Source organism: Vespula vulgaris, chromosome 3 (assembly GCF_905475345.1).
Source record: "Vespula vulgaris chromosome 3, iyVesVulg1.1, whole genome shotgun sequence".
NCBI lineage: Eukaryota > Metazoa > Arthropoda > Insecta > Hymenoptera > Vespidae > Vespula > Vespula vulgaris.
This window is the reverse complement of record NC_066588.1, coordinates 179,899-203,201: the sequence shown is the minus strand read 5'-3', so window position 1 is coordinate 203,201 and position 23,303 is coordinate 179,899. Positions and strand designations below refer to the sequence as shown.

The 23,303-nt window shown below is 39.7% G+C and overlaps 2 protein-coding genes across 4 annotated transcripts; one reads left to right on the top strand and one right to left on the bottom strand.

Moving 5' to 3' along the window:
- The first annotated feature begins 75 nt into the window (after positions 1-75).
- On the top strand, positions 76-3,312 carry LOC127062239 (45 kDa calcium-binding protein). 3 transcript variants are annotated; one of them, XM_050990087.1, is made up of 4 exons: positions 76-1,148; positions 1,454-2,052; positions 2,146-2,337; positions 3,171-3,312. In XM_050990087.1, exons 1-3 carry the CDS (start codon positions 671-673, stop codon positions 2,320-2,322), a joined length of 1,254 nt encoding a protein of 417 aa, XP_050846044.1. In that variant the 5' UTR covers positions 76-670; the 3' UTR covers positions 2,323-2,337; positions 3,171-3,312. The 3 variants fall into 3 exon arrangements, 2 of the variants coding, with proteins under 2 accessions (XP_050846044.1, XP_050846045.1); XR_007781093.1 differs by having other exon boundaries at positions 77-1,148; positions 2,146-2,622; XM_050990088.1 differs by lacking the exon at positions 3,171-3,312 and having other exon boundaries at positions 89-1,148; positions 1,454-1,717; positions 1,871-2,052; positions 2,146-2,903.
- On the bottom strand, positions 2,989-21,970 carry LOC127062232 (PDF receptor). The gene is made up of 13 exons (XM_050990067.1): positions 21,646-21,970; positions 11,818-12,442; positions 11,621-11,728; positions 9,995-10,158; positions 8,342-8,445; positions 8,131-8,275; positions 7,953-8,055; positions 7,063-7,183; positions 6,866-6,944; positions 6,577-6,662; positions 6,044-6,224; positions 5,323-5,437; positions 2,989-4,746 (listed from the first exon to the last, which is right to left on the bottom strand). The coding sequence occupies exons 2-13, from the start codon at positions 11,894-11,896 to the stop codon at positions 4,448-4,450; spliced, it is 1,584 nt and encodes a 527-aa protein (XP_050846024.1). The 5' UTR covers positions 11,897-12,442; positions 21,646-21,970; the 3' UTR covers positions 2,989-4,447.
- Between the last annotated feature and the right edge of the window lie 1,333 nt (positions 21,971-23,303).

Sequence of the window (23,303 nt, the reverse complement as noted above, 5' to 3'; positions counted from 1 at the left end):
ACTCTCTTGCGTACCAGAAGAGCGATAGGTGCAAGAGGAAGAGAGAGAGAGAGAGGTTAGAGTGAAAGTGGATCAATACGACGACGCGTACGAACGTTTGACCCGCCTGGTGGCGTACGAATGGAGTCTTCATCCTAAAGTCGTGTCGTACGCTCGACGAGAGAACGCTCTCGGGCGGAATAAGTGTCTCTCGTCGAATCCGTCGGTTCGAGGGAAAAAAAGAAGGAGAACGACTCGTCCATCGCGTTTCTCATTAAGCGACTCGTCGTCTCGCGATTCGGTCCGCTGCATCCTTGACGGTCGAATGCTCCGAGCGTTTTCCAGCGAATCCATATGCGATCGTGACATCCACGTACGAACGAACCAACGAACGCGAACGATTCCTCTTTTATTACGTTACTTCTTTCGTAAATAAGTGAACAAAGTTTGCTATTGCGATTCGTGGGACCTTGGGAACGATCGTGAGTCGGCTCAAACGAGAGAGCGCTCGACGTTCTTTAGAAAGTCTTTCTAGAGATAGTAGATACCAGTCACGGATATCAAGTTTCCATTAACTGCGATGAATCGAACCGACATCGTAAGTAGACGTCTTGGCGAGTAGACGGAAGCTGCTTAGCTCCATACTACGTACTCTCGTCCAGCGAATGTACCTTCGTAGAATGTCAAAGGAATGATTTGTCGGCTTGATAATCTACCATGGCTAAGGCTCTTACGATGGACCATCTTGGTGCCACTCGTGATATATGTCTCCCTTTTAATCGTCTGGTACAAGAAAAACTTACCTCTAAGGAGCCGGGTCTCCATCCCTAATAACGACGACAAGGACAAGGAAGATTCCGCGATCGAGAGCCTATTTTTCGAACTGGAGTTCGCGACGATCGGAAAGAAGGAACGAGATCGTTACGAGAACGCTGGCCTCAACTGGGTGGAGGAAGAGAGTATAAGGGAGCTCGGGGATCCGGAGAATCGCATGGATCCGAAAAATTTGTTGGAGGATATCTTTCAAAGGGCTGACCTCGACGAGAATCAATTGTTGGACATTCAAGAGCTCGCTAAATGGATTCACGTTAAGATCACGGCACACGTTCATCGCGCTATGAGAGATAACGTCGGTCTCTTCACTGCCGTCGACAATAATCCGAGAAATGGTAAGGAAATGTTTCGAATCAGTGGCGTCCAACCCGATATTTCCTTCGGTAGCTTCGATCGATGATCGCGCCGACCAAAGTACCGTGCGTGCTGAGCGGCATCGATGTAAATAGATAGCGGTGATTAAAAAAGAAGAACATTTTCTACTTTTATACATTTGCTATATTTTATTTGCTATTTTTCCTCTACGGGCCGTGCAAATCCGTGGAACATGGTTGGACGACATTGAATTCTATACTGATCGATCTAAAGATTGCCCTTTCGATTATCTTTTCCTTTTCCTCTTCGATGTGTTCTCGTATAGGCGAAATTTCCTGGGAGGAATACCACGCGTACTTTTTACGATTGCACGGTTTCCCGGAGAGTTACGTTCGCTCGCACGATAAGAGGCACAAGGAGATGCCGAGAACGTTGAAGGAGAGCATCATGAGGGACAGAGCGAGGTGGACCGATGCGGCGAGAAACGATCCGGAGAAGTTGACGTTGGACGAGTTTTTGGCCTTTACTCATCCGGAAAGTAGTCACAGGGCGCTTTTGCAAATGGTGGAGGATCTCTTTGAGAAATTTGGTAATCCGATCGATCACCGTTATCGAATCCATTATTATTATTATTGTTATTATTGTTGTTGTATCCATTCGTCACATCACATCATCGTCATCGTCGTCGTCGTCGTTGTCGTCGTCGTTCTCGTAATTTTCTCACTATTGTTATCTCGCGTAGATCGCGACGGCGACGAGCAACTGACGGAGGACGAATTTTCGGATTTGCCGTCCGAAAGTGTCGGTTTGGAATTCAACGAAGATCGGCATCAAACCGTCGGAGGTAGCGTCGACAGGCGAAAGGAGTTTCGTCACCTCATCGACAAAAATAAAAATGGGAAGGCAGATCGTACCGAACTCTTGGTCGGTGTTTCGTCTCTCGATTCGATCGATACGATCAAGGAATGGGTCTCGAATTTGTCCTCATTTCTACTTTTCCTTTTTTTTTCTTTCTAGACGTATATCGATCCACGGAATCCAAGGCACGCTATTCAAGAGGCCCAACATCTGATCAGTCTCTCTGATATAAATCACGACGGGAAATTAAATCTCCCGGAAGTTTTGAGCAAGATGGATCTCTTCTTATGCAGTAAAATGGTCGACACCGAAAAAAGCTTCCACGACGAATTCTGATCGATCGGGAAATGCGTAATATAAGCGATATATTATTATATATTCAAAAAGACAATACTCTTTTCTAGTCTTTACGCCGGACTACCGATTAGATTTCTGACAACGTGTCTGTGATAGTCTTTTCAACATAGAATATCATTTCGATCAACGTAGCTACGTTATTAAGATTCACTATATTCTATAAATACGATATCGCGTCGGTAACAGAAGGATACTCACCGCGTTGGATCGATTCGATACGATTGCTCGTTTCGACGAATATATCAACCGGTCGAATAGTTTTGGCATTAACATTCAACGGTAAGAAATCGATAAGTCCGTCCTCGTATAACTTTCTATGTACAATTTTGTGTTCCTTCGAGCTTGCGATTGCGAATTTTTTGGTTTGTTAGAGAATAACGAAGAACATCTACCTTTCTAAAAGGGTACACATATCGTAGAGGTGTGTGTGTATGTACACACACACACACACACACACACACACACACACACACACACACACACACACACACAGATATAGAACGGTTCCTATGTCTTATCACCTTTGTGTCTTTCGGTCGCAATAAAATCATTTTTTGAAATATATGGAGGTACGTGCATTTTCAAACGAAAATCATTTCTCACCTTTCGTCATATTTTGGATTTGGAGACAAAAATGAATCAAGCTTTTTATGTTTCCACGGCTTTTTCATATTTTTATTAACAATCGACAAGTATTTATTTTACATAGATTCGAGAAACGAATAATATCTATCATTTCTTAATGGCTTGAACGCGCGAACACAAACTATTTCGATAAAAATTTCTAATAGCATGCGTGATCTCTAATTTGCCTAATGTATAACTAGGTACGCACCAGTAGCGAGAGAGAAGACGAAGAGGACGAGTATATTGTGTCGTATCGCGCATGGACGCAGGATTTCTTTACCGAATATATAAATTCCCATGTACTATGCAAAGCAATAAATTTCTTATTTCTCATGTATTAAAGGATATTTCTAAAATTGGCGTGAATATGGATAATGTACTCTTTAAATGATACCCTAAAATTTTTCTAAACGATATAAGGACACTTTCGTAATGCAACTTTTTCTTAGCTTGCAAATCGAACAATGATAATAATACACAATAGTCACTCCTCTTAGTTTCTATCCGCTCTCACGTTTTATCTTTAGGTAACGCCTAGCTGTCGATTATCGGTCGATTATCGAAATTAGTAAAAATTTTCAATTTTGATTTTGATCTTCACCCGTTCAAGGAACAGATATCAAGAGATTAGTAGTTTCCCGTGTAATTTTTAATATTTACCCAACATTAATCGAATTGACATGATATCCTTTCGAAGCATTAGCATCGGCGTGCGTCGCTTTTAAGTACGCGTTTCGACAAAGCTCTATGACAACATTTAATATATAATCTTTATCTTTTTTCTTTTTCGTCAAGCACGCGACATCCTCATCTTATATATTTATAAAATGTCATATCGTTTTTTACTCGACATACACTTGATATCGTACGCTTGAGAGTACTAATATTTCTTATTTCTACATGGATACATATATAAGGTATAGGATATGCACACTTAGAACAAAAAGGATTTTTCATTATTCTTTAGGATAATAATTTCCTAAACGACGATTTTGTGCGACGTACTACGTACGTAGACTCGTTAAAAGAAAAAAAAAAGAAAGAAATCGATCTTCTTTTGGCCGTGGCATCGAACGATTTGAGAAAGCTACGAAGAGAATTAATCTAATATTATATATAGGTATGTGTACACACGTGCGATAATACCCGTTCATCGTCATCGACGTCGTCATTTACATGGACCGTGTTCTCACGAACTTTCCATATTCGTTCAAATTTGCGAATCGATCATAATCACTCATCGCGTTTTCTCACACTTTTCGAAATTGAGTTAGAAACTTTTAACGTAGATAAAAACAACGTAGGTAGATACCTTCGTAAATTACTCGACTTGCCTGAAGCGATTGTTGAGTATTATTTTTTCAAGCGATTAAATTTAATTTCATCGAGTTAGGTTTGAATCGTATTTCATCGTATTCGATGCAACAATAAAGGATATAACGAAAATAGTTGCGAGATTACTTTGGACGATCGATGTTTAAATAATGATCGTGTAATCTGGCTTCGTCAATGGTTGTTCGTTATTTGTCTTCGTCGTCGTCGGGGTCGTCATCGTCGTCGGGGTCGTCGTCGTCGTCGGGGTCATCATCGTCGTCGGGGTCGTCGTCGTCGTCGGGGTCGTCGTCGTCGTCGTCGTCGTCGTCGTCGTCGTCGTCGTCGTCGTCGTCAAGTTCAAAGGCATCGCTGGATGTTCAATGGGTCGAGGGGATGTTATAATGCCAGCCTTGTTTCTAGATGTCGAAGACTCGCAAGAACTGCCATAGTCAGAGCGTCGTTCTGCAAACATGTCAGATATATGCGTGCGAATGAATCGATGTTCGTTATACTCTTCTCTCTAATAGACCAAATTAAATGCGATAAGAGTATACGTTATTTGGTTCTTTATTTATACAATGAAGACACGGTATAACTCCGAATAACGTGCACCCATCATTCTACGAATTACGATTGCAACTAATTTATTTTCGTAACTTCGACGACGCAAGCGAATTCCATTTAAGGGTCAGGGTACGTGAATTTTGTGCGTACTGTAATAGAATGGAAAAAGAGAAAGATAGAAGAAGAACTCTATCTCGTTTCATTTTTCAACGAGAATATCGTCAAACGAAATGAGGTCGATAAGAAATCAAAAGAGAAAGAGAGAGAGAGAGAGAGGTCGGAGAAATGTATGAGAAAATGTATGAGAAAATACTTTTCAAGGCGTCGAACATTGACAGAGATATACATATTTATCGTTCGAATGCCATTTCCGGCGAATCAACGGAATAGCTTTTTCTACCAATTCCCATGACCGATCGATCGACTTTTTCTTCCTTTTATCGTAACACATTGACGAGAAAAAGATAAACTTACCCGAGGTTATTCGATAAGGCTGACAACCGCTGTAAGTCGATTGTCTTCTCGCTTGAAGGTCCGTTCCTCTTAGGAAAAGATAGACGGAGATGGTCTTGTCCAGAGCTAGTCTCACCTGTCATCGTGACGGCATTCGTATAATAATTGATATTTAGAAGATCTGCTTGTAAATATTTGAAACATTGAAAATTCATCGATAAATCGCAGCATTTTTTAGGCTACCATAGGCCGGATTTATCGACTTATTGTCATCGAAGGATCCGTACGAAAGTTGACCGCAATTTTGAGTACGGCACCAAGTCTATACGTGCGTCTAGATATCCTCGTTAACGATTCTCGCTCACGCGCGCGCATTTTAATGACTTTCTTGATTTTCCTGCGAGAGGGAGAGAGAGTTTTGTTCGCTCCATCCCCTTCGTCGCAAAATACGAGAAGTGTTTCGATTTAAACGCGTCGATCGCTTATATTCCAAGCACGCGTTCATATTTTAGTAGCAGCGATTTAACTCGCCAACGATCGTTCGCAACTTTGTTAATCTTTCGAGACTGATTTTAATGCTGACGAGTTGAAGAAACTTTCGAAGAAAAATATCGAGAAAAAGAAATTCTATAGCTCTCTAACGAATTCTTTCTTTATTTCAATATTTCGATCGCAAATATTCATTTGTCTGGAGAATGCGATGGAGGGTTTCCTTCCGTCTATTTGCAAGAGAATTTCTTACCTCGCCGTTGAGGAAGCAATAAAGGATCGCGATGAAGAGGCCCTGGAAAGACGTAAGAAAATGCGTCGAATACGACCACAAGGCAAATTTCTTAACGTTGTCCAATGGAGCTTCTATCATGAATAAGACGTTGGTGATACCCAACAAGGGTAATAAAACTACGGCCGCTCTTACAGCTTTTCTGAAAATGATAAAAATCAAAGACTAGAATTTGAACGATCGAAAAAATCGTCGTTTTTACGAACGTTCTTTCTCTTCTTTGTTTTCTATTTTACTCGAGTCGACGAACGAGTCTACGATGAAGTATCCGCGAAAAAGAATGTTTTCCTTTCGAAATTGCACAGCGATCGAGAGTTCCTCTTATTAATTAAATAATAAGACAAGCGGCGTAAAGTTTCTTCGTTTCATCATATTAAATCGTTATTAAATGACGACGAATTACGAAGGAAAGAAAACGCGCGTTCGTCGACCGAATAAAAAATCGAGAGAATTATTCGACGGTGACATTACGATCTATTTTATTCGGAGCTTACAAAACTTTTTCAATCTCGCTGGTGTGACTTTGTCGTAGTTTCACCACCAACACGCGTATGATGTTGAGCAGGAACAAAAAATTCAGCTGAAACGTTTAGAAACAAAGAAAGAGTAAGAGTTAAAACCTGACTGGGATATTTGTAGGTATCATTTCTTTTCTCTCTCTCTTTTTTTAGAAATATTCTTTTAATAATTATCCTTTTTCTTTTTTATCTGCTAAATGCATCTTCAATGACTCTTATGGAAAAGAAGGAAAGAAAAAGGAAAAAAAGAGAAACCGATACTTACCAGTATTACGGCAAATCTCGGACCTTCGAGAATCCAAAAGTAGGAAGACAAATTGTATCCCGACCAACATCTTAAAAATCTATCGAAAGAGGTGTCGTTTTAGAAAGGAATTCCTTAAATTCTTACAACGTCGAAGATATTTCGATAATGCGAAAAGCTTTTAGCGATACGAGAGGGCAAACGTTTGTAAGACCTACTTCGATTTGGGATGATAGTAAAGCGCTGTGACGATGGCCCAGATCAACGTTATCACGACGGGAAATCCCCAGCCCACGAATCGGTACATACGGTAATAAGACGTCTCTTGAAAGACGGTCACTGCGGTAGCAACGAGAAGAAGCATTAGTTTTGAAATGTTTAGACCTACGCACTCGCAAAGTTTCATCAAAATAATTTCGTTCGGACGGACTTTCGTTCGTTTGAGGAACGGAAAGAAGCTATAGGCCGTACGGGGAGGTACTTGCGTTCTTTGTCAAGAAAAGTGCGATCAAAGCGAGTGGAGCGGATACGTTCGTTAACGGATGCAAATGGCCCGTTTAACATGCATGGAAGTTCGTCTACTCTCCTTCTTCTTCGCTCCCGTGCATCCCCTTCCTTTTAATTCCTATTTTTTAATTCCTATTTCTTTTCGCACCGTCACATCCTCTTCGTACGCATTTATTACGTACGCCTCCTTATTTCTTACATATTATTTTTCACGAGAGCGACGAGCGTCGAAGCGTAAAAGATAAACGCGTTTTCGTTCCAAAGACAGAAATTGTAGAAGCGAAAGAGTATCGCGAACAAAGGCGATAAGTAAATCGTATAAGGTCGTTCGATCGAACGGAGATTCCTTGAGTTTTCGAGAACAACGCGTTGGAAACAACTCGTACGTGCCCGTACGATAATGTTTATATCATTATCACGTAAATGTTTGTATCGTCCATTCCGTTATAGTTTTTATACACGCATACCGTACACACGTATATTCTATGTAAACGCGTAGTACGTAGGTATACGGTATAGTCGTTGGCCGCTCGTTGCTCGGCCGGCTATAGCATTTCGAATCTAGTCGTCGCCAAGCGCGGAAACACGAAACTCTACTTACCGGTGACCATGTTGTGAAGGAAGAGACCTTCGATAAACATCCACATGAACATGGCGGTCTTAGCGTACTCCAGCAAAACGTAAGTGGCTTCGCAGAGAAACGGCTGCGAAAGAGGCGAAGGTATATACGTTACAGGACTAGCGTTATCGCGTGGAATTAGACGTGGAATATGACTCACGGTATTTCCTATGCCACGTTGCGTGCCGGGTGTCTTCTTTCTCAAAACTTCGATGTCTATGTACAAGATCAATCTTATTAGGACTTGAACGACCATGGCGACGAAGAGGTTCTTGTGTATCCTCGTTCTGGTATTCCTCAGGGACCTATTCAGGATTTTAACGATAGGCATTGATATTCGATAGATATTAATACTCGGATAAGAAACTTACCTGAATCGACAAAAAATTGTCAAAGAGGCGAGCAAAGCCACCAACGATATGCTCAATCCGACGAATTCGAGAGTGCGCGTTTTTTCGGCTATGTCCAATTTCATCTGAAAGGAAGGAGGCGTGGCACCTTTGTAACGACGAGATCGAAGAGATCTATCGTCCTACGTTCGAAGGAAGAGGAAAAAGGAAAGGAAACTGTGGAATTTTCTTGCAGGGAGAAGTACATTTCTTCGTAAAGATCTCGCGAGTGCCTTTTAATTTATCCAAATGTTGTTTCAATACGAGCAAATCAACGTCATCGCGCTCGTTACTTTATTGTATCAATATTGAATGTCGTTATAAGAGCGAAACTTGGACGTTTCGTTTTTGTTCGAGCTATTTGAATAACCGCGAGCATAAGTAAAATCGATTTTCCGACGGGAACGCGATAATACGATACTATATTTCAACGACCGATCGACCGACGACGTGGAAATCGAGTAGAAGCAGTTCGTTATTTAAGATCTAATAGGGACGGACGGACGCTGGTAGTTTATATCGTATGTCAGAACAATTTGTGCTTTAAGAAATAATTAACTCGAGATCGAATTTGTTTACGACCGATAACGGCTTATCGTTGCTTCATGCAACAAACGGACTTTTAAATTAGCGCGAGATTAAGGAGACGGTGGAAATACGAAAGAAAGAGAAGATCAAAACGAGGATCAAACGGTGAAGGATGATTCTCCGTAGAAAGGATGAGAATAGATGAAAAGTCTTCCTCTTTCTTCCTCTCTTTCTCTCTTTTGTAATTTTTCTCCTGTTTCGAATGTTTAGACAGCTGTCGACACCTCCTACGCTAATCGCTTCGAATACACGTAATACGATATACCTTAATTTGCGTGTATTTCGAATTGACTTTGATGAATCCGTCAATGGAAAAATATCGACATTTCTCAAACGTTTCGTATTCTCGAAGATCGAATTTGGAAATAAAATGTAATTATTTATTCGATTGTAACATCACGTGCACGTTCACATCGAACCATTTATTTCCTTTCTACGTTAGACGACCCGCGCTTCCTGAGACTTTCGTTTTCATAAAGTTGGGTCGGCTGTTATTTCTTTTTCTACGAATAATGATTCACCGACTCCTCCCGAAAACTTTTCTTCCTACGTCTCGAAGAATCTTATAAGCTAGAAAGTCGCGTGCATTGTCTTTACTTTTTCCGTAAAAAGTTTTTCTGATCTAACGTTCGCAAAGTAGTAGACCTCTATATTTGTTAGAGTCTATTGACGGTAAAACTTAGAGACTCTATTCTATAAAATATAATAGAGCAAAGTATTTTGTTAAATGGAAAGCACGGATTTACGTTTACTCGGCTTTCGATCAACCCGTCGAAGAACCGATTATACTCACGATCCCGCCGACAGCTCTTTTCCGTGATTTTTCGATCATAAAATATGGTTTTCTCGGCCGTAATATCTTATTTAACAAGCTCGTTTTCTTTCAACCGTCGAAGGAAATGGAACGGGCCGAACGCGATCGAATCGCGGCGTATCATTCGCGCGATAACTCCAATTTATTAAGGCTGCGTCTTACCGTTAATCTTTCGACGGAAAACATTTTCTTATCGCTTATTAAACTTTTAACTCCTTTGTTTATTTATTTACCTCTCCTTCTTGCGGGTTCGTATAAACTTTTCCATGAAGGCGAAACAATTCCGGCGTCAGGCAGGTCGTATAATTCGCCCATCCGTGAATCGACTCTTCGTCGGTCGAACTTCCGTTTTGTCCTTCCCATCGGCCATTGTAACCACATTTCTTCTCCACGAATTCTAAAATAAACAATTTCCTTTGAGAGCCATCGATCGGAGTTTCAAAGTGTGTTTAGATAAATACATGAATAGTCTTATCGGCTATACGTACATCGCACAAGTGCGTAAGGACGATCAAAGAAACGAAACCCTGATTAGAGTCACGTATCGTCTCGCGCTTCTAACACGATCGAGATAGAAAATTCGATTCGATACGAGTAACTATTCCAACGAGTCGGGCACGCCGAGAGCCCTTAATAAATCTTCCATTTTCTCGCGAGTTAGCGCTGTCACGAGAAGCATAATCGCGAATCCGCAAAGGAGCGAGGAACGTTTGTCTTGCGAAATGCTCTCACGTAAACGTGAGATGGTTATGACATTTTATTGAATGGAAGTAAACGAGAATAAGAATATGCCGTAACAGACAGCACAACGTTTTAAACCTCCTTTGCTCTCCTAGAAGAAGAATATTTCCTAAATTCAAAAACGCGAGAGCGTTCTACCTTCCGTGAAAAAAAAAAAATGAGAGAAAAAGAGAGTAATCATTTGCGTCTAGCTGAATTATATCGAGACATGTCGATCAAAGTGGGTCGAGTGAGCATCAACTTCGAAACTGGCTACTTTTATTCGTCGTCGTATCGAAACTGCATTTCGAGACCTCCGCGGCCCAAGTTCATCCTTGCTGATGCACGTGTGTCTCATTGTGTCTCAACAAATCGATCCGACTCTACTCTAACGGAATAGTTGAGAAAATGTCAAGTTACGTAACATGTAACTGTGACATAAAATATTTTTTTTCTTTTTTTCTCGATATTAAATCCGCTTCGTACGATTTTCTCAATGTAAATGTACGCACGAAATGTTTTTCCTAGGATACCATCCTTATAAGATCCTTCCGATCCATGTTTCACTCCATTCGTTTTTCATTCGATTCGATAAATTCTATTACGAAATTCCCATTGACGCGACGATCGTCATGGAAAAACGAAGACATTCTGTTCCTATCCAAAATAGAAATCAAAGGGTCGTCGTCGAAAAAGCAATAATTTCTATTATTTACGGAACAATATCATAGATCTGAGACGACGGAGAGAAACAATTTCTTTTCTATGTCTTATATCCGTTTTCATCGAGTCGTTCTGTTATCCTTCGTTCAAAATATATACCGTGAGTTTTATCCTTTAATCTCTCTCTCTCTCCCTCTCTCTCTCTCTCTCTGGAAATTCGAGTACGACGTAGCTTTCGGCTAATGCAAGAGATCCCTGAGGGGCCAAACTTGCTGGTAAACACAAACTATCTTCGTCCGAGTCGAACGAGAGAGAAAAACAAGTATTAGGATAAAATTCGTGTTATTCCTACACCGCGTATGTCAGAGCGCTACGTATCATCAATTGGATTCCCCTGTGGATGAGCTACTACGAATAGATTTTATCCATTTCTTCGATTTAATGTTTCATTTATATGCAAGTCAAGAGTTACTTACTCGTCGTGTCGAAACCATCCTCGAAAGGGCATCTTTGCTTGACCGTGCTGAAAGCTTTCGTCGGCGGCCAACAAAGCAACGAGTCCCAAACAGAATTACACCATAGCTCTACGAAAATAGAAACAAAGAGTCGTGCCATTCGTAATATTGTTTCTTTTTTTCTAAACGTATTCAGACGGAAAAAGAGAACGCGTTACCTCCATGCGGTGGCGTAAATTGTTTGTACTTAATTTTGCAGAGCTCCCAGGTGCTGCCTCTTATTTCGAGGCCATCCATTTTTCATCTACAATATTTGTCCATTTCGGTGGGCAACTACATCTTCGACGTTACGATTATGCATTATTATGGCTGCATCCTCTTTTCCGTCATTATATTTAATCGTTCTCTCTTATCGAAAAGAAATATTTGTTTATCTTTCTTTATATAAATTTATCGATTGAAAGTATAATAAATCGGTTTTGTCGAACCACTAAAAAAGTATTAATCTCCAAACTTAAAGACTCGAAAAAGATAAAATCAAAGGTTTAAATGGCTCTTCTTTGGTTGATATTAATTCTTCACGATAAATTATGCGTTCCAACGTCTTATACGTAGTTCTCCGTTGAGTTTGTTAGCGTATCAAGTTCTAAGTGAAAACTACTTTATATAAAGTTTCTTGCTAGAAGGATCATGTCCCTTCTCCTCCTCTTTCACCGTTCTTAACAATTCAAGCACCGAGTTTGTCTTATTTCCTTGAAGCGTCTTCCGTTTTGTAAGAAAGAGAACAATTCGAATATCTGAATATTCACATTGAATTTCTTTGCTTTTGGATAATTTCGAGACCTGAAACAGAAGAAAAATGAAGAGCGAGTTAATGCGATTCATATAGATATTAAAATATAGATAAAACACGAGTTTGATAAAAACGTATTTTTTCTCTAGCATTTATACGATATATCTATGTTTTTCATCGAAAATATAAACGCCAATTTTTTATGATTCCATTTTAAATTTATATTTTAGCTCAAAATCGATTTCTGTTTTGTGCATTTGCTGCGTACGCGTATTTGCTTGAGCTTGCTCGAACGTATTACCGAGTTTTAATACTTCATTTAATTTGCATTATTAATGTAGCACTCGTAAATGGGCTTTTACGTTGGTTTTTTAACGTAGAAAATAATGCGCGCCGAGAACGGTCCGCGTCAACTTTTTCGACGTCTCGTTGGCTTCCCGAGAGTTATAGCGTAATAACTGGTTTCTCGAATTTTCCGTCTTTATACTGGTGTTATCGATATTGTCTCATTTGCGATACTCGTAATCGATCGATTTTCGAATCATATTCGCGTTTCTTATTCCACGTAAATATATATGCACGCGTGTACATGTGCGCATACGCGAGTAGGATTTCCGATTGCATCGTATACGTTACGACGTTAAGCAGAGCTTATCAATTTGGAATATGGTGTTTTCAATTCGCAGCTGCTACAGAACCTCGAGATATGTAGATTCAATAAAATTTCAATAAAATCTCACACCTAATATAGAGCCTGATATAGAGAGATAGGTAGTGAACGTATCTCACGACAAGGAGTGAACATTCGACCGTGTTTTTTTATAAGTTTGACGAAATTCGTCTTCGAGGAAAAATGTCGAAAAAAAAGAGCCAAGTGGTTTCGTTCGGTCGAGTAGCCTCTCTCAAGTACTCTCACATTGTTACAAGATCGCATTGTTACCGCGCCGTCGTGAGATTCCGTATATTCTTTTTTTGACAAAATACGCATTTACTTTATAATCCCAAATATTTTTCTCGTATATTTTATTTTAGGTATTCGCCACATTAAATACGTATATCGTATATCAATTTTATCTATAGCCATATACTTTGGTACCTTCGATATATCCAAAATATTTATTTTTTTTTATTTAATTTAATTCATTGTATTTTACGCATTTTGGTTTATTAGTAATAAATTACTTTTTGTTATCTCTCGTTGTTCAGTCCATTTTTATTTTTGGTCAATTAACTTTGACAAATAATAATGACTTTACAATTAGAGTAGCGTGTTTGTTAGTTCTAACTTCTTCTAGTTCCTTTTTGTTCACAACTAAATAGATGGTAAATGAAATAGAATGAAAGTCAATAAAACCTCTCAATTTATATTCGATGCTTATCATTTTGAGTTTGATTGCGTCGTATTAGGGTCTACATAGATCTAAGAAACACAAAAGTTTTTTTCCAAATTTTATATTTATGGAACGAACGTAATGATTTTGTTTTTTGATCTTTTTCGTGTCATTACCGCGGTTCTACCATGTAAACGAAAATCGACTTTCGGCCAACTTTTATGTGGAGCATTTCAACCTACTACTACGGATCAAATCCACCTCTATTTCGATCTATAGCGAGGAGGAATGTTCCAAAACTATGAAAGAACTTGTTCAAAGTAGTACATATATATGTGTATATTCATAGTCCCGAAAACAAAAGATCCGTATCGGCGCGGTTTACTGTCCGTAAAATTTTAAGTCGACCATGAATAAAATTCTTTCGTGGATTTGTTTGTTTTTTTTCTAATTATTTCTTTTTGGATCTAGAATAGGGTCATCTAAAATCGTTTCAACGCGATCATATAATTGCGTACGTACTTATGTATGTGCGTAAGTAGCTATTCTCGCTAGAACGTTAATCGTGCGAGTTCGTGAAAAGAGCATGAAAACTATAACATGTTCCGCGAATTTAAATACAGTCTATTTCGATATATCTTTGATAATGGAAATGCTAAAGGATATCACAAAGCTGCCCAGATAATAACTAAAAATTGTAGGAACGATACGATTTACGTTGCAAATAATAGATACCGAAACCTTTGTGCGAAAAGAAAAGCCGTATTCTATTCAACTCGATATACCTTTCTATTTATCTATCTATCGATTAGACGCGTAAACCAACGTTGAATGCTTGCGAATCTTTTGCAAATTATGTAATTGGTATAGAAATGTTGTCGGCGATTACGTAGTAGCCAATTACGGTTCCCGCCGCAGCTGCTTCGATCGGTCGTTAACGTCATTTGATATATCGAAAAGGTGATGCAAATGATATGTCCAACATCGGGATATTTTTTATTTTCTTCTTCTCTTTTTTTCTTTTCACGTACTTTCAGTACTACAAAACAAAATAATGTGAACGCTGTTTTATCTCGTTTAGAATAGAAACTCGAGCTAAGTAGAAAGAGCGAGTAGAGGTGGTATATGACAGGACGAGCGAGAAAATTTCGCAAGTAAATAGGCATTGCACTTAAAACTTTTCCCTAGAGAGGAAAGCAATTAAATCGACGAGTTCCGTTCATTTCATCTAATATACGTATCTTCTTCGAAAATTACTTTTGATTAAAATAGAAGTACGTAAGTTGCGCGATTATATCTGAAATCCATGTCCGGCAGAGCGCAATCCACGAGAGTAGACTTGGGAACTATTTTCTCCGAGCTATTTGAACCGCGATACTCGTGAATAAAAATTTGGACAAAGAGCAAACTAATAAAAAATAATCCGCCAGTCCACCGGATAAAACGCGCTTTGTCCTCCTCGGTTCTCTTTATTTTTCTAACATAGCCCGGAGCATCTATCTACAATGATATTCCATAAAATATTTCCTTCTCATTTTGTTATCGTATTATATTTATATTTTTTATTTTTTAGAGCGTCCTTCCAATCGCAGAAATGCTTGCTTCGATTTCGTTCTCCGATCAAAGTTAATATCAATCGTGACTTATTTTTCATATCGCCGATTACTTTCCAATCTTCTCGCGCATTTCTATCGACTATTTTTTTTCCTTGGATCCACGGCCCGGTTGAAAAGGGATATATGGATATACCGCTACGGTATCAAAGGTATCTATGCGATACGCATCGTCGCGCATACTCGTCGCGTATCAGCCGTAAGATCGAAAACGAGGCTGGTGGCACGTTCGTGATATTCCGTATGCGAGGACGATTCCGTCACAAATTTAATACGACATAGACGTCGCCATTCTAATAATCCCATTTTATTGCGATACTCATATCCATTTACCGCGTATTAAAAGCGATAATCATTCGTGGGCGTTCGAGATACGCTATAGCCAAACGTTGAAAATAGATTAAAAATTTTTACACAAACGATAAAATTAAATATTGATATTAACGCCGTCAAATATAGAAATTTGTAATTTTTTGTGAACTCGGCGTCTTGTTTCAGGATTGGATAGATCGGCTCCACTCGAGGCACGAGTTCGTTTACAAACATTATGCAGAAATAATGCAAAGTAGAAGGTGCAACAGCCTTTAAAGGATTTAGGAAAATCTCTTAGGCTTTGCGCTTACTCAGCGTGATATAAAAAAGAAGGAATGGAAGAAAGAAGAATCGCATTTCTATTTAAGGTACGTTCGTGGCCGGCTTTTCGCGGGGAAATGGGACGATCGATTGGAAGAAGAGGGATGGCACGGAGGTAACCAAGGGGCAAGGGCAATCCTTTTTAGTAGGTCAGAATTTCCAACGTAGAACGTCGTAGCGTGTACCGGCGGAAATGCTGAAACGACCACACCTGAGGACACTCCGTTCCTCGAGGGGATAGAAAAACGGAGGAGTGTTGAGTCGGAAACACGGGCGAGACAGCACCGAGGGTTAAGCGCCCGTTTCGCGATCGCGTTTCTTGCTTTCTTTTACGTTCGGGATATTCGCCTGCCTCCTCGATTACGCGGCTCGCTTAAATCGGTTTAATCCGGTGGAAGCGAGGATAATATTTTATCCAGAATTTATGAGACCGTACGAAGAAGTCAAGCGAAAGCGAGAGCAAGAGGGACAGACAGAAAAATTCATTTCTACATAAAAATGGATCGTACTTTGTAATAATTCATTTTCAGATGATACCTCTCGTTACTAATAATTTTAACTAATATTTCAGCTAGTAATTGATATTTTAAACGATCTTTGAAAAAATCTTGTCGTAAAATAACAAATAACGCAAATTTCGATACGCGTCGACGGACCAAGCGCACTTTTGAAAACGATCTACTCTACGTTATTGAAGAAAGATTCGCGTTTAATTCGCCGAGCTGAAACCAATCGACGAGATTAACAAGAGAGAAGAAAAGAGAGAGAGAGACAGATTTCAGTATTTTGTCCGTAGATAATCTTGTTTCTTTTACTAATATTGATTAATACCTTGATTAGTTTTAATTCGTAATGCTTACGTAATGAATATAAGCTTTCGACTTGGCCGAGTACCTTTGTTATTCATATTTGTTACGTAATATCATTTAAATGATTACTCATAAGACCTTTACGTATCAATTGTTCCAAGTATTTTGTATAAAATTAATCTGTTCATTACTCGCGTATTCTGTAATAATAAAAAAATAAAAAGTACGAAGAACAGAAGATTGGGAAATTAATTAAATCCGTACAAAGCCATCTTGCTGTTCATCCAACCGTGATTAATACCAATAGAAAAAATTAAGTTATTTTTTTGCGTCGCGTATGAAAACGACGGTCGACAAAATGGTAGTATTAAGGTACGAGTGGCCGCGATATAAAGATCCTTTAAAACGCACTAAAAGCGATCTTATATACGTCGTTCCACTTGGCGTTGCATTGAAATCGGTTAAACCACGACCTACTTATGTACGTACATAAGTATTGTTACTTCGTATTGTTCGCATTTTCCTTATTACTAGTTTCTTTTTCTGTTTTTTTTCTTTTTTTTTTTTTTGACAATTCGAAGGAAAACATTTTTTCTCTTTCATTTTTTTTTAAGTCGACTCCACGGTCTTGACAATTTTTAATAACGCTACTCCGCGGTGCTCACCGATTACACGCTTAATTCGTATCTCGCCGTAATACGTGCTTCGCCGTCTCTCGAAAATTTCGTTGAAGACAGAATTCCAACTGTAATATATTCGAGCACAAGTTCCAAGGGTAATGTAACCGACTATTAGTAGAAAATATTATTCGTTTCTCTTTGAGGCGATGCACAAAGAAAGGCTATTTTAAATTCTCTTGATCTCAAGCGTTAATCCGAGACAATTTAAATGGGCAGTGATTATTAAAATAAAGATAATATTCTCGAAAGTTTACGTATATACGTATTCGCTTAAAAAAGTTTAACGCACTTTCAAAAAGGATTTTTGCATTACGCACAATGGTATTGCTATGCGTACCTACATAGTTTGTTTTCGTATTCTATCGAACGATACGAAGAACGAACGAAGCGATCGTTGAGTATCGGACGGAGTTGACAGCAGATCTTGTAAGTAACTTGCAACAACTTTTCGATCTCGGAGAGAGAGAGAGAGAGAGAGACAGAGCTTTTTTCTTTCGTTTTTTCTTTCTTCCCTATCGGTCAAGAAAATGGCAACTTTGAAACTTTTGTGCCGACGCGATATTAATCATGCAAAACTCTTATGGGGGCGAAAGTTGCAACAGTGGAAAGGGACGGGTACGGCGATGCCCGTTCGAGGGAAATTTGAAATTAATTGGCCGATGCAAGAAGGGGAGAATTGCTATTCGCAACGCGTGCGTGCGTGCGTGCGTGCGTGCCTGCTATTCGCAACGCGTGCGTGGGTGCGTGGGTACGTGGGTATGTTTGCTCGTTGAAACTCGCAGCGGTATTAATGAACGCGTCCACGGTGTTACTAATTAGCGTAAGGTACGAGTTAAATGGCCGATCGACAATCCGAACGATGGATTTTTTTCGTCCTTTTTAGATAACAAAAGGACTAATATGCCGAATAATTTCTCTCGTCTACTCGTTTCCCGTCGTTCATTCCCCCGCAAACGTCTCGAGAAATGTCTCGACGAATGTAACGACGGACGTTACGACGAATATCTCGACGAACATCTCGGTAAACGTCTTGCTCTAGAATGAAACCTTACGAATTTGGCAAGCCTAGTCGCGTTTGTACGACGAAGAGATCTACGTTCATACGTAACTCTAGGAAAAGGAAGGAGGAATTGGAAACTCATGGCGCGCGTGCCATGCACCGGAGAAATTCGAGCTAACAATACACTATGCTTCCTCCTACGAGATCGTTCTCGCTACAAACGCATGTACGACTCGCTGATGCATCCTATTACTGCGTCTTTAGGATACGCATTGCCGGAGTAGAGTTTTTCGAACAACGATTCGTTTATTCGAGATAACAGAATATTTAAAGTATTTAGAATATTTAGGAACGCTTCGTATTGCTCGTTCGCTCGATGAGAACGTATCAAAGAACTTTTTCACTTATAAATGGAAACGTCGAAGAATCTTAATTAATCCACGTAAAACGCTCGATCGAATACAATATTGATATTAATCGCAAACAAAGAATTACACTAATGCGTTCCCGTCATTTGGCCAACTGATAAACCGCGTCGTTCGATAGACCCGTAAAAACGTCTTTGCCGCACATCTTTGCAATCTGCGGCAACGTATTACGTCGAAACTAAAGGAGGAAAAGAGAGAAAGAGAGAGAGGGAGAGCGAGACAAAGAGATCGAGAAAGAGCGCAAAGAAATTGCAACGAACCGCTGAGTCAAAACCGTGGAAAAATACGAAAAGCAAATTTAATTGGACCGAGATGGTATCGTGGAGCACCGAACGCCAAAGAGAAAATGGATAAATTCGAACGAACGAAAAGACGGGACGAAGGGAAAATGAGAGGGGATAATAGTAACAGTGGAATGGGAGGGTATAAAGCCAATGCGAAGAAGAAAAGGATCTGAGCTAGACGGGGCAGTAGTAAGGGTAAGCCGGGCTAAAAGTACTCTACGGTAGCTAGTTTATAAAATGTCCAACTATCGGTATTATAAGCAAAACGAATTGAGCACGATAAACGCGTTAAGCCTACATTCATCGACTCAATGTGAAATTTCCAAATCGTGCAAATTCACAAATACGAAATGCACGAGTTGAATTTCAAAACTTTACTTGCGACGCAAAGATATTTTTATTAACGCATTCCAACAAATAAACGTACTAGTTTTTCGTTGCTTCTAAGAAAGATTCAATCGGTCGATCGAAACCTCTTGAAAGATATTCTCAGAGAAAATTTATTGCATCGGTGCGTTAAGATATTCTCAGAGAGAGATCATTTTTCGACCTAGCAGATATTCGTAAATGTTCTCGCATATCAAAGCGTCGTTCCTTTCGAAATTGCGCTAATATCTTTGAAATTAGCTTAGCACTGTTTCCATGACTCGTCGATATCATAGCATCGCTATAGGTGAAACAGATATTGTGTAAAATGATCATGATAATAATTGAGGTATTACGTATCAGCGTCCAACGATATTAAAAATATACAGGTTATAGCAAAGCTTTTACAGTAATGGAGCAAATATGTTTCTCTCATTGATACAACTACGAATCGACAAAGCTATCGGTAATACGATACACATCAAAATAATAGACGATTTAACATACTCTTATTTTCTTATCTTTCAACGGCTCGTCATAAAAGTCTATATTTACCAATCGGAATATCGCAAGAATAATCGTGATAAAAATAATAAAAGATTTAATTGAAAAGAATGCATCGTACCGTCCATTCCAAGTTTTCTCCCATTCTTGATAAATTCGAAAGGTACGAATAAGATCCGTAGTTCGCTCGCGGAGAAAAAAAAGCGTTCGGGGATCAAATCCGTGGGAGTAGTCATTTTCCTCTTCCCGTGTTTATTTACTCACATTGGTTCGTTTCATCGAAAATCGACAAAATAGTCAAATACGTACGATACTGACTACTTTTGATAAATAGAAATGTAAAATTTACCGCACACGCACACGCTTTCAATCTATCAATGGCAGAAACTAAAGGATTCGAGCGCTTGCCTATATCATACAAATATTTTCCCTACGATAATAGATGTAACGAGTATATATTATAATTATATGACAGTAGCTTTTGCAGATATTTCTTCGCAAACGAGCGCGCGGAGCTCGCTTTATTTTTTTTCGAAAAATAACGACGTTTCCTCGACATGATATTTAATTAGTTAAAAATGTACAGTAAATGTATTATCAAAGAAAGAAAGAAAAAACGGGACGAAAGAGAAAGAGAGACTTGCGCGATACAAAAGCACACGTAAGTTTTTCTACACGACGTGAAAATTGCCTCGAAGCAAATTTTTTCGAACGATAGATTGGATAGGTCGTCTTTCGAGGTCGAGCGATTCGACGTTCGAATCGAGAAAATGATTCGAACGTAAGCTCGATCTCGATGGTCCGTGAATGCGGAGCGAGAGAGAGAGAGAGAAAAAGGGATAGAAAGGAAGGGTAGGAGTGTTCCTCTATCGTAGAGCTTGGCTCTGTCGGCTTTAAAAATTGAACGAAGGAGAGAGACGCGGTCGAGCGGATCGACGGTTCGAAACTTGACCATCTTTGACCGCCCAGATTTCGTAGCTTCTTGAAGATTCGCCTATTTTCAAGCGAGACCCTTTATTCTTCCGAAGGAAATCGTTGATATACCGATTCGGGTTTGAATATAAATATTCGACCCTCGCGGGTTTTGACCGCTTTTGACACATTTTTTGAATATTTTTCGCAAATATTTTTTGGGCAAAAAGGGTCAAGACAAGAAATCCACTTGTAAAGCGAATAAACGAAGAAGTAAGACGAGTCCACCGAAGAATGATATAATCGAGCGATATCAAAGAGACGCGATAACGACGATCGCTCGATTTTTTTAAATCGAATTGAAACTCGTAAGATCCTTTCGGCGCGGCGCCTACTAGTCACGGAACGACTACTTTCGATGCTTTTTCCAAGCTTGCTTCGCGAATTAGTTATCCCACAATCGCCGAATCGAACTTTCGAAAAAGGATCTTCGTTTAGAAAATCGCTTAACGATCGGCTCGTGGTTAAATTCTAATCGCGTTACTTGATATCGACGACGGATGTCGTTGAACATTTTTCATTCGCAATGATTTAGGCAAGATGACTTCGATCAGCCGAGGAGGAACGAAAGCGACAATCGCGTTCGCGTTTAATGATTTGAAATATCTCGATGGAGCACTTGGAGAAACTCACCGAGCGAGATCCTCCTGTTGGATTCTTTTCCGCGATGGAAAAGAAAATTTTCGCGTCTGACGATACTCCGAGCGACGGTCAACGTCGACGGCGGCACGACGACGACGCTCGTCAACATTTTTCAGCGATCATCGTCATCAGACGAGACGAGTTTTCATGAACTTGAATGGACGAAGAGAGCGAGCGTTAGTGGATGACGGAGATGGTATGTAAATGACAGAAATAGATGGATATAAATAAGTAGAGAGTACGAGGATAAAAGAAAAATAGATGATAACGCGTCAATGTACGCGCGCGAACTGTTCCCGACGCTTGTCAGGCGCGCATTCCGTCCCGAGTTGTATTCTCCCTCCATCTCTGCTCGTCCCGATTACACTCCAGCGATTGGTCCTCCACCGCCCCCGATACATTCGACGATCAAAGCACGCTTTCCTGCCCCTCTAAAAGCGTTTTTTTTCCTCGTTAACGCATACAATTCCAAGATTTCAAAACAATTTCAAAATAATTAGGCGGGCGACCCTTTTTCTTCAATCTATTTACTTGTCGGGAAAGTTCGTTCGGTCTATCGTCCTCTTATCCATAGTTCGGTAAACATTCCCTATCGAATTTATAATCGATAAACGAGCAAACAAGTAATAAAGGCAAAGTGCTCGGAGACGGACGTCGTTTACATCGCTCAACACCGCACCATTTTCGTGCATCCTACGAAAAGGCCACTCTTGTCTCCGATTTGATTCTTTTCGAACGTAAACTAAAGCGAACAAAAATTCGCGTTCGAATTTCTATCAGCAGGTCTATCATCGACGAAAATTTCCTCCTGTATCTCTCATTTCCATTTCCAATTGCGATACCGCGTACGAATCTTATTTCTCTTTAAAATTTTCCTTGAAAAAGAAATCCCTTGTCGACGACGCAAAATTGATCAAACAAAGATCGTTCTCCGATTAATCGCGTATCGCGCGATCTCTCCGTCTGCGATATCTTTGATCTCTTTTTCATTTAAAAATAACACAGATCGTGGCAAAGGAGAGGCTAAAACGAACTCCGTTCGAATTAAAAATTAAAATTTCACGTACATTGGCGTCTTATAGCGATGAAATTGCTAAACGAGAACTCCTTTGTTGATCGAATCGAAGAAAGTACATGGTTATCGGCTTGACGGTTCATTCAAAAGACCTACGATAATTAATTTATTTATCGGTCTAACGACGATAAAGCGAACGCGAACCGGTGGAATGATTAATTACAACGAATGTTCTCCATACGGGACGAGGGGTGGAAGGAGAAGGAAATGTCCTTTTACGTAAGCCGAACAAGGGTTTGCGATTAACGCGTATTGTTCCGAGTCACGTGAACGGAAAGGCACAGGCACACGTTCGAAACTCGCGCGCGCACGACGACTCTATCGCATCGAGGACATGCCGACATGACGTTACGTAAACCAAGCGGGAACGAAAAGGAAAGATATTCGCAGAAACGATCGAAATATTCGTCTCTTTGAGACTCGACCAAGGTTTTTCAAAAAACGTAATTCGAAATCAAACGTAAATAACGAGATAGAAATTGCGTTCTACGGGATCAAATCCGTTTAACGATTCCGCGTTTGCGAAAAGAAGTTTCTTCGGAGAAAATTATTGCACGAGGAGGGAAAAAGATTT

Bases quoted from the DNA above. Each gene is read 5' to 3' on its own strand.
- LOC127062239 (XM_050990087.1), top strand. From the start codon at position 671: ATGATTTGTCGGCTTGATAATCTACCATGGCTAAGGCTCTTACGATGG. The intron at 1,149-1,453 runs GTAAGGAAATGT...GTTCTCGTATAG, and splicing joins CGACAATAATCCGAGAAATG to GCGAAATTTCCTGGGAGGAA. The intron at 2,053-2,145 runs GTCGGTGTTTCG...TTTTCTTTCTAG, and splicing joins CAGATCGTACCGAACTCTTG to ACGTATATCGATCCACGGAA.
- LOC127062232 (XM_050990067.1), bottom strand. From the start codon at position 11,896: ATGGATGGCCTCGAAATAAGAGGCAGCACCTGGGAGCTCTGCAAAATT. The intron at 11,729-11,817 runs GTAACGCGTTCT...CTATTTTCGTAG, and splicing joins ATTTACGCCACCGCATGGAG to AGCTATGGTGTAATTCTGTT. The intron at 8,446-9,994 runs GTAAATAAATAA...CCTTCCTTTCAG, and splicing joins CGAACCCGCAAGAAGGAGAG to ATGAAATTGGACATAGCCGA.